Source organism: Nematolebias whitei, chromosome 9, assembly GCF_014905685.2.
Source record: "Nematolebias whitei isolate Nwh7 chromosome 9, NemWhi1, whole genome shotgun sequence".
In the NCBI taxonomy this organism is placed as follows: domain Eukaryota; kingdom Metazoa; phylum Chordata; class Actinopteri; order Cyprinodontiformes; family Rivulidae; genus Nematolebias; species Nematolebias whitei.
In genome coordinates, this window is record NC_056506.1 from 1,424,323 (window position 1) to 1,436,308 (window position 11,986).

General features: G+C 44.1%; 1 protein-coding gene across 1 annotated transcript in view; it reads left to right on the forward strand.

The window, feature by feature from the left end:
- yme1l1b (YME1-like 1b) overlaps nt 1–11,986 on the forward strand; it is an 81,488-nt gene that overhangs the window by 15,686 nt on the left and 53,816 nt on the right. Inside the window, exon 10 of the mRNA XM_037682055.1 lies at nt 5,951–6,083. Within this exon, the coding sequence (XP_037537983.1) occupies nt 5,951–6,083 (133 nt within the window). The remainder of the gene's footprint in view (nt 1–5,950; nt 6,084–11,986) is intronic.

Genomic DNA, 11,986 nt, shown 5'->3' on the forward strand with positions numbered 1-11,986 from the left:
TTGAAAAGAAACCTGCAGCCTGTCCTTCCTCCACCTTCGTGGACTGGATGGCTTTAAACTTCTTAAGCTTCAATGAAAAGAAGTCTGAAGTCATGTTGTTCCCTCCCAACGACACGATCACAAACAACTGCATCAACCTCTCCGCTCTAACCCTGTCAGAAAAACAGAGTCACTAATCCATCCATCCATCCATCCGTTCTCTTCCGCTTATCTGGGGTCGGGTCACGGGGGTAGCAGCCTAAGTAGGGAGGCCCAGACTTCCGTCTCCCCAGCCACTTGGTCCAGCTCCTCCAGGGGAATCCCGAGGCGTTCCCAGGCCATCCGAGAAACATAGTCCCTCCATCGTGTCCTGGGTCTTCCTCTGGGTCTCCTCCCGGTGGGACGTGTCTGGAACACCTCACCAGGGAGGCGTTTAGGAGGCATCCTAAACAGATGCCCGAGCCACCTCAACTGGCTCCTCTCGACGTGGAGAATCAGCGGCTCTACTCTTGAGTCCCTCTCGGATGATCGAGCTTCTCACCCTATTCTCTAAGGGAGAGCCCAGACACCCTGTGGAGAAAACTCATTTCGGCCGCTTGTATCCGAGATCTCGTTCTTTCGGTCACAAGCCAAAGCTCATGACCATAGATGAGAGTAGGAACCTAGATCGATCAGTAAATTGAGAGCTTCGCCTTTTGATTAAGCTCTCTCTTCACCACGACAGACCTGTACAGTGCCCGCTTTACTGTAGACGCTGCACCTACCCGCCTATCAATCTCACATTCCATTTTTCCCTAATTCGTGAGCAAGACCCCAAGATACTTGAACTCTTCCACTTGGGGCTGGACCTCCTCCCTGACCCGGAGAGGGCACTCTACCCTTTTCTGGCTCTAGACCATGGCCTCGGATTGGAGGAACTGATCCTCATCCCGGCCGTGTCGCAATCGGCTGTGAACCGCTCCAGCGAAAGCTGTAGATCACAATCTGATAAAGCCAACAGGACCACATCATCTGCAAAAAGCAGAGAAGCAATCCTAAGGCCACTAAAATGGATCCCCTCAACACCTTGGCTGCACCTAAAAATTCTGTCCATAAAAGTTATGAACAGAATCGGTGACAAAGGGCAACCTTGGCGGAGTCCAACTCTCACTGGGAACAAGCCCGACTTACTGCCGGCAATGCGAACCAGGCCCTGACACCGGTCATACAGGGACCTAACAGCCTGTATCAAAAGGCCCCCGGTACCCCATACTCCCAGAGTACCTCCCACAAGGTTCCCCGAGGGACGCGGTCGAATGCCTTCTCCAAGTCCACAAAGAACATGTGGACCGGTTGGGCAAACTCCCACGCACCCTCCAGGACCCTGCTGAGAGTGTAGAGCTGGTCCAGTGTTCCACGACCAAAACAAAAACTACACTGCTCCTCCTGATTCCGAGGTTCGACTATCCGACGGACCCTCCTCTCCAGAACCTCTGACTAGACCTTACCAGAGAAGCTTAAGAGCGTGATTCCCCTGTAGTTGGAACACACTCTACGGTCCCCCTTTTTAAATAGGGGAACCACCAACCTGGTCTGCCAATCCAGGGGAACTTCTCCCGTTGTCCACGCAATATTGCAGAGTCGCGTAAGCCAACACAACCCTACAACATCCAGAGCCTTAAGGAACTTCGGGCGAATCTCATCCACCCCTGGGGCCCTGCAACCAAGGAGCTTTTTAAGCACCTCGGTGACCTCAGCACCAGAGATTGGAGGGCCCGACCCAGAGTCCCCAGGTTCCGCTTCCTCAGTGGAAGACATGCTAGTGGGATTGAGGAGGTCTTCAAAGTATTCTGTCCACCGACCCACGTCATTCCGAGTGGAAGTCAGGAGCACACCACCCCCACTATAAACAGTGTTGGCGGTGTACCGCTTTCCCCCCCGAGACACCGGATGGTGGACCAGAATCGCCTCGAAGCCGTGTGGAAGTCATTCTCCATGGCCTCTCCCAACTCCTCCCATGCCCGAGTTTTTGCCTCAGCGACCACGTCGCTTGGACTGCCGGTACCCATCAGCTGCTTCAGGGATCCCACAGGCCAAAAAGGCCCGATAGGACTCCTTCTTCAGCCTGACTGCATCCCTCACCGACATTGTCCACCATCGGGTTCGAGGGTTGCTGCTGCGACAGGCATCGACAACCTTGTGGCCGCAGCTCCGGTAAGTGACCTCGACAATAGAGGCACGGAACATGGCCCACTCGGACTCAATGTCCCCCACCTCCCACGGAACATGCTCAAAGTTCTCCCGGAGGTGGGAGTTAAAACTCTGTCTCACAGGAGACTCTGCCAGACATTCCCAGCAAACCCTCACAATACGTTTGGGTTTGCCAGGTCTGACCGGCATCCTCCCCACCATCGGACCAAACTCACCACCAGGTAGTGATCAGTGGACAGCTCCGCCCCCCTCTTCACCCAAGTGTCCAAGACGTGTGGCCGTAGATCAGATGAGACAATGACAAAGTTGATCATCGAACTGCGGCCTAGGATGTCCTGGTGCCAAGAGCACATATGGACACCCTTATGCTTGAAGATGGTGTTCGTTATGGACAATCCATGACGAGCACAGAAGTTCAACAACAGAACGCCACTCGGGTTCAGATCAGGGGGGCCGTTCGTCCCAACCACACCCCTCCAGGTCTCACTGTCATTGCCCACGTGAGCATTGAATCAATCCCCCAGCAGAACAAGGGAGTCCCCAGGAGGTGCACTTTCCAGTACCCCCTCCAAGGACTCCAGAAAGGGCGGATAATCTGAACTGCCGTTTGGTGCATAAGCACAAACGACAGTCAGAACCCGTCCCCCCACACGTAGGCGGAGGGAGGCTACCCTCTCATTCACCGGGGTGAACCCCAACACACAGGCACCAAGATGGGGGGCAATCCCACCCATCCTACATTGTACCCGACCCCTTTGGCCCCTCCCACAGGTGGTGAGTCCATGGGAAGGGGGACCCACGTCTCCTCTTCAGGCTGTGCCTGGCCGAGTTCCATGGGTAAAAGCCCTGCCACCAGGCTCTCGCCCGCGTGCCCCTCCTCCAGGCCTGGCTCCAGAGTGGGGCCCCGGTGACCCACGTCCGGGAAAGGGAACATTAAGTCCAATTCTTTTATTCATCATAGGGGTGTTTGGGCTGCACTTTGTCTGGTTCCTCACCTAGGACCTGTCTGCCTTGGGTGACCCTACTAGTGGCGTAAAGCCCCTAACAGCATAGCTCCTAGGATCATTGGGACACTCAAACCCCTCCACCACGGTAAGGTGGCAGCCCAGGGAGGAGACAATTGAACCAAACTGAAGCAATTTAATGACACCTGGGGAAACCTGTGCAGGTGCTTTGAGTTTAGTAGATGATTAGTGTGTCACACTTGGTTTAAAACATTCATGTCCTGCAACATTTGGGCTGATTTCTCCACAGTGTTCTAATTTTTTTAAATCCTGTTTCGTGAGTTTCATGTGCTAGAAGCCCAAATTATGTAAAAATAAACAAATACTTGAAATAGTTTAAATTGTGGGCTCTGAATCTATCATCTATTAAAATTAACTTTTTGAAAGTTAAACAACTTTTCCATGATATTCTAATGTTTTGGAAAGGGTCTATATATATATAACGTTTTGTTCGGCCTATAAGTCGCAGTTTATTGCATAATTTACATGTCCCGTGACTTATAGGGCAAAGCGACATATTTATGGATTTTTTTCCCCATATTTATAAACCAGTGGCTGAGATATGACTGTTTTCATTCATTCTGACTGGAAAAAAAATGGAGCAGTACCACTTTCAGCCACTTGATGGGAGCAGAGTAGTAATATGTATATGGCATGCTGTTGTATCATGTAATAGCTAAACGTGGCTATAATGACAAATTCAAAAGTTCAAGACAAAAACAACTGGACTTTATTTATTATACTAAATACTTTTTTCTTACACTTTTTTGAATTTACCATATCCTGGATGACTGAGAATCTTCATCAGTTATTAATGACACAATCGGCCTGCCATAACCTCTCCACTTTCATTCTGCTCGCTGCTTGGAACCGTCAAAACAGCTGCACCACCCTGGCAAAATGCAGCTGATTTGACCACTAAAGTGCATTTATTAAGCAAATGTTAAACTTGAGACACACCTTTGCTATAATTTCGAGCAAACAAATAATTGTTTTAAGGCGTTTATGTTGTTAAATTTCCACAGGAACTCGTTGCGTGTACTCGCTTACGTCTGCCTATCAGGTTTTGAAATACAGCTGATTTGACCGTCAAAGTGCGCTTATTAAGAAATGTTAGATTGAGACACACATTTACTATAATTTCGAGCAAACAAATAATTGTTTTTAAGTATTAATCTTGTTAAATTATTGTTAAAGTCCTCGCGTGCACTCTCCCGCAGCTGCCATTTGGCAGCCCTTTGGTTTTTGGCACAACACCGGTCCACATTTCCGGGTGGTCAGCGGTGACGCATAACAAAAGCGACACGTCAGCGATGACTCATAATAGATGGGATTTATATGGCGAAGCGAAATTTATGGATTTTGCCACTTTATTAGACAAATATGGACTGATGCTGCTTATAGGGCGGAGCAACGTGTACGGCAGAAAATACAGTAGTCTCCGTCCGTTCATAAACTTTCTCATGTCTGGACTATAACTTCTGATTAGGGGTTGAACGACTACATAATTTTTAAACTCGACATTAACATAATAAAACTCGAGTAGAACTCGAGTACTTGATGACATCATCAGATCTAAAGATACAAAAATAAATAAATTAATAAAACCGCAAAAAAGGTCATTATTTACCAAAAAAAAAAAAACCAACAAAACATTGGGAGAGTATATTATGCTCCTACTATTTATCATACTGCAAATAAGTCACAGGAAAAAACAAACTATTAGTTATTATTATTAAGCTACAAACATGAAGAAACGTGCAGCAATTCAAAAACGAAACTAAAAACAGTGGGGGGTTCCACCACCCCACACCACCGCCAGCTGTGGTGCGTATTAAGTTTAGTTTTAGAGATTAATATGTTTATAGATTTTTATAGGTTTAGAGATTAATATGTTTATAGATTTTTATAGGTTTAGAGATTAATATTTTTTGCTTTTAGTTTGTTAAACAAGGTCAGAGGAAGCTGGTTCTGGTTCGGTCATTGGACCCAGTGTTGTACCATATTCTGTGACCTGCAACAGTGCATGCAACACCGCCCCTTACGGTCACAATATACGGTGGTCACAAAATATGGTGCAAAACCGGTTCGCAACAAGCTCCAAACAGTCAGGAAGTTTATTCATTTTCTGTTTCTTTATGGTAGTTGAACCAGAAGATTCATCTTTAGTGAAATATTTTCAGACTATTGATGCATTTCGACCAGTTTGTCAAGACTGGGCCTGCTCCGCTCCATCCGTCTGCTTGGAGGAATCCATTTTGTAACCTGCACCTGGTGTGGATTACGTGACGCAATGACTTAACGACGACGTAATGACGTCACCACGAATACTCGACGTGAAATTAAAAACCTCGATAGGTGTCCTAGGAATCGATGTGTAGATTACTCGAGTAGTCTGTTAAAGCCCTACTTCTGATCCACTCAAGATATTTTCTTACAAAATTTTGTACACATATTTATGAACACTAGATGCAATGTCACATACGCTTCATCTCTTCAAGGTCACAAATCAAGTTCAAATGTTATAAAAGGACTTGATTTATTGTCTTATTTATTTATTGTGTTTGGACTTTATTGTTTTTATGCTTTTAGTGCTTAGTGTATTTTTAATTGGTGTTTTTCTTAGTTCATATCTTAGATCTTATTACTGTTTATCTTTTACATTTTATTGTTGGATGTAACTGGGACCCTGTGTACATGTCCAGGCCATTGATGTAGACTGCTTTATAATAATTTGTTGACAGCTATTTAATATGCGGTACTCTTGTCTTTTCTAGGAGAGGCTAAAGCCAATGCTCCCTGTGTGATCTTCATCGATGAGTTGGACAGTGTTGGTGGGAAAAGAATAGAGTCTCCGATGCACCCTTACTCCAGACAAACCATCAACCAGCTCCTTGCTGAGATGGACGGGTAATCCATCCATCAATTATCTTCTGCTTATTCTGAAGTTGGGTCGCGGGAACAGCAGCTTGAGCAGGGAGGCCCAGACATCTCTTTCCACAGCCACCTCTTCCATCTCTTCTGGTAGGATTCCAAGGTGTTCCCAGGCCAACCAAGAGACATGGTCTCTCCAGCTTGTCCTGGGTCTTCCCCGGGGTCTCCTCCCAGTCGGACATGCCCGAAGCATCTCCATAGGAAGACGTCCAGGGGGCATCCTTACCAGATGCCCGAACCAAGTCAACTGGCTCCTCTCGATATGGAGGCGCAGCGGTTCTACTACGTGTCTCTCCTGATAACTGAAATTCTCACCCTTTGTCTAAGGGAGAGTCCAGCTACCCTGCGGAGGAAACATTGCCAACCGCAATCTCATTCTTTCGGTCACTACCCAGAGCTCGTGACCATAGGTGAGGGTAGGAACGTAGACTGACCGGTAAACAGAGCTTTGCCTCACAGCTCAGCTCTGTCCTCACCACAACGGCCGGTACACAGTCCGCAATACTGCAGATGTTGCACCAATCCATCTGTCAATCTCACGCTCCATTTGTCCCTCACTCGTGAACAAAACCCGAGATACTTGAACTCCTCCACTTGAGGCAGAACCTCACCCTCGACCTGAAGAGAGCAATCCACCCTTTTCCGGTTGAGGACCTTGGCCTCAGATTTGGAGGTGCTGATTCTCATCCCAGCCGCTTCACACTCGACTGCAAACCGCTCCAGTGAGAGCTGAAGATCACGGCACGATGACGCCAACAGGACCACATCATCTGCAAAGAGCAGAGATAGAATCCTGAGGCCTCCGAATCAGAAACCCTCTGCCAGCTGGCTGCACCGAGAAATTTTGTCCATAGAAGTTATGAACAGAATCGGTGACAACGGACAGCCCTGGCAGAGTCCAACTCCCTCCCTGAAGGGGTCTGACTTACTGCCAGCAATTCGAACCAAACTCTCGCACCGCTATTATAGGTACTGAACAGCCCGTAACAATGGCCCCCCAATCCCATACTTACGGAGCACCCCCCCACAGTGTACCCCGAGGAACACGGTCGAATGCCTTCTCCAAGTCCACAAAACACATGTAGACAGGATGGGCAAACTCTCATGACCCCTCGAGGACCCTAGTGAGGGTAAAGAGCTGGTCCAGTGTTCCACGGCCAGGACAGAACCCACATCGTTTCTCCTGGATCTGAGGTTCGACCAGTGATTGGACTTGCTTCTCCAGTACCCCTGAATAGACCTTACCAGGGAGGCTGAGGAGAGTGATGCCCCTATAAAAGTATGTCGTCGTTTAACCGCTGGGTGTCCAGGTGGTGTTCTGACAATGGATGTGGGCTACATAGATAACTGGAGTTCTTTCTGGGGAAAACCTGGTCTGATGCGGAGAGATTGCATCCATCCCACTTTGGACGGAGCCGCTCTTCTTTCTAGAAATATGGCTGATTTTGTTTATCCACCAAATTATTGACAACCCAGGGTCCAGTCCAGGGTCCAGTCTAGAAACCAGTCCAGGAAGCAGAGTTGTAGTCCTCCAAACCTCTCTGCTGCTTCTCCTCTGTTACCCACACACACCCCCATTGAAACAGTGTCAACTCGCCCACGGCTCAAATTAAATAAACCAAAAATCAGATCTAAAAATTTAAACCATAAAAATCTGATTAAAATAAACACAGTTACTTTACCAGAGCAAAATCATAAAATCATTAAATGTGGATTATTGAACATTAGATCTCTTTAGAAAAGTTAAATCTGGTCCTCTGGACATTCAAAAAAACAAAACAAAGCAAAACAACAAAAAAATGTAGAAACGTTTAGTCTCTCATCCGAGAGACTTCCTCAGTCTGAGGTGCTGTATTCAGCTCAGTCTCTTAAATAGCACCTTCTTGGAGTGGATCAACCAGTTTGCTGCTGACAACCAGAACCAGCTGATCACATGCTCAAGAAGGACCATCAGCCTAACAATGGATCATTAGCACACTGATGGCTGTGTACTATTCACAGAGGGCTGAGTGATACTAGCAATCACAGCATTGTAAGAGGGGGACAGTTGAACCCGGAGGCTCCACCCCTGTTTAATGATGGACGGTTTCTTTTCACAAAGATGGCCTCCTTTACTCCTCTCTCAAACCATCGTTCCTCTCTGTCCAGGATGTGAACATCTTCATCCTTGAAAGAGTGACCGCTGGCCTGGAGATGAGTGTAGACCGCAGAGTCCTGGTCTGATGATGTTGATCTTCTGTGCTGGTCCATCCTTTTGGCCAGTGGCTGTTTTGTTTCCCCGATGTAAGACTGATCACCCTCCTGACACTGAACAACATACACAACATTACTCTGTTTGTGCCGGGGGACTGGATCTTTGGGATGAACCAGTCTACATGTTCAACTGTCCCCCTCTTACAATGCTGTGATTGCTAGTATCACTCAGCCCTCTGTGAATAGTAAACAGCCATCAGGTGCTAATGATCCATTGTTAGGCTGATGGTCCTTGAGCATGTGATCAGCTGGTTCTGGTTGTCAGCAGCAAAACTGGTTGATCCACTCTGAGAAGGTGCTATTTAAGAGACTGAGCTGAATACAGCACCTCAGACTGACGAAGTCTCTCGGATGAGAGACGAAACGTTTCTACATTGTTGTTGTTTTGCTTTGTTTTGTTTTTTTGAATGTCCAGAGGACCAGATTTAACTTTTTTAGATTTTTCTACCTGGATTATTGAGCATGCATCAGGATATTAGATATCTTTCCTCTAAATCCCTGTTAGTTAATGAACTGATAACTGATCATCATATTGATTTATTGTGTCTGACAGAAACTTGGCTACAACAGGAGGATTTTGTTGGTATAAATGAATCCACTCCTGTTAATTATTGAAATGTTCATGTTCCTAGAACAACTGGCCGAGGTGGAGGAGTAGCTTCTATTTTTCAGTCAGGATTATTGATTAATGCCAAACCAGTTATTAGTTATGATTCTTTTGAATCGCTGTCCCTCAGTCTTTCTCATCCAAAATGGAAATCAGAAAAGCCACTTTTACTAGTTGTTATATATCGTCCACCAGGCGCTTACTCTCTGTTTTTATCTGAATTCTAAGAATTATTAACTGACTTATTATTAAATACTGATAAAATCATCATAATGGGTGATTTCAATATTCATGTAGATGTTGAGAGTGATAGTTTAAGCATAGCCTTTAATAATTTAATAGAGTCATTTGGTTTTATCCAAAACGTCCGCACATCTACTCATTCTTATCATCACACTCTTGATTTAGTTCTGACCTATGGTATAGAGATTAAGGACTTGGTAATAGTTCCTCAAAATCCTGTTCTGTCCGACCATTTTTTAATAACTTTGAGTTTACATTAAATGACTACACAGTCACTGAGAGTAAAGTTCATCTCAGCAGGTGCTTATCAGAAAATGCTGTAACCAAATTGAAACAATCTCTTCCATCAATGTTTCCTCTGTCTTGCAGAGTAATGCATCAGAGAACAGAGACTTAGATCATCTAGTTGATCATCTTACAACTTCAATGCAAACTTCACTTGATAAAATTGCTTCAATGAAAAAGAAAGTAATCAATCAGAGGAAACTGGCTCCTTGGTTAATTCTGAGTTACGTACTTTAAAGCAGCATCTAGAAACCAGGAGAGAAAATGGCGCTCTACTAATGTTGAAGAATTTTATTTAACTTGGAAAGATAGTCTGCTAACATATAAAAAAGCTCTCCGTAAAGCTAGAACTTTATATTACTCATCTTTAATAGAGGAGAATAAAAATAACCCTAGGTTTCTGTTTAGTACTATTGCTAGACTAATTAAAAGTCCCATTTCTGTTGAACCATGTATCCCTACAACTATAAGTAGTGATGACTTCATGAGATTCTTTATAAATAAAATTATTTCAATTAGAGAGAAAATTCAAACCATCCTTCCTTCTACTATCTCTAGTCCTCTGTCAAATGAGGAAACTTTAAAAATGTCACTAGAGTCTGATTTATGTTTGGACAGTTTTTGACCTGTTGAGCTCTGAATGTCAAAAATAATAACCTCATCCAAACCATCCACATGCCTGCTAGATCCCATCCCAACCAGACTGTTTAAAGAGGTATTTCCCCTAATTAATGTCCACATTTTGCATCAACTTAATTTGTCTTTAATGGATGGTTATGTACCACAGAGCTTTAAGGTTGCTGTAATTAAACCTTTACTTAAGAAGTCTGATCTTGATTCAGAAATTCTGGCCAACTATAGATCTATATCTAATCTAACTTTCATCTCAAAAATTCTAGAGAAAATAGTTGCAGGTCAGTTGCGTGAACATCTACAAAGAAATAATCTGTTTGAAGAGTTTCAGTCAGGGTTTAGAGCTCATCATAGCACAGAAACAGCACTAGTAAAAGTCACTAATGATATTCTCGTGGCCTCAGATAATGGACTTGTGTCTATACTGGTCCTGTTAGACCTCAGTGCTGCATTTGATACAGTTGATCACAATATTTTACTACAGAGGCTTGAATATGATATTGGGATTACAGGAACAGCTCTAAAATGGTTTAAATCATATCTATCTGATAGAGTCCAGTTTATAAATGTAAATAATAAATCTTCATACACCAAAGTTAGTCATGGAGTTCCTCAGGGCTCAGTGCTTGGGCCAATACTCTTTACTTTATATATGCTTCCATTATGTAAAATTATTAAACTGCATGGAATACATTTTCATTGTTATGCTGATGACACACAATTATATTTGTCCATTAAACCCAATGAATCCAATCAACTACTTAGACTACAAGCATGTCTTAAAGACATAAAATCCTGGATGACCCTTAATTTTCTCCTGTTGAACAGACAAGACTGAGGTTTTAGTTTTTGGACCTGAACACCTTAGGAATGAATGTTTCAGTCTTTCTCCCTCCTTAGATGACATTAATCTGTCCTCCTGCTCTAATGTTAAAAATCTTGGTGTTATTTTTGATCAGGACATGTCTTTTATCCCCCACATTAAAAACGTTACTAGAACCTCCTTCTTCCACCTGCGTAATATCACTAACATTAGAAACATCTGATCTAAAGATGATGCAGAAAAACTGGTCCATGCATTTGTCACGTCTAGACTGGACTATTGCAATGGTTTATTATCTGGGTGTCCAAATACTTCTTTAAAAAGTCTTCAATTGATCCAAAATGCTGCTGCCAGTGTCTTAACTGGAGTTACTGGGAGAGATCATATCTCTCCAGTTTTAACTTCTCTCCATTGGCTCCCTGTCAAATCCAGAATAGAATTCAAGATCTTACTTCTAACCTACAAAGCTCTTAACAACCTAGCTCCATCTTATATTACAGATCTTATTGTTCCATATTTTCCTAACAGAGCACTTCACTCTCAGACTGCAGGTTTACTTGTGGTTCTTAGAATTTACAAAAACAGAATGGGAGACAGATCTTTCAGTTATCAGGCTCCTCTCTTGTGGAACCAACTTGTGGAACCAATCTCTTTCCGTGAGGCTGACACATTATCCAGTTTTAAAACTAGGCTTAAGACTTTCCTTTTTTGCTAAATCCTATAGTTAGGGTTGGCTTGGGTTTCCTAAGCTGTCCCTTAGTTATGCTGCTATAGGCTTAGACTGCTGGAGGACAAACTGACCACAATTTTCACAATGCTACTGTCTTTACTTACTCTGCTCAACCTGTTTTGTATTTGTAATTGTTTTTTCTATCCTTAACATGTTTTTTTTGTCTTTCAGACACACCTACCATACCATACCATACCAATTTATTTATATAGCGCTTAAAACAGCAACAAGGCCAACCAAAGTGCTGTACAAAAGAACCAAACATGCACAGCAGACAGGAAAACATAAAATAGAAATACAGATAC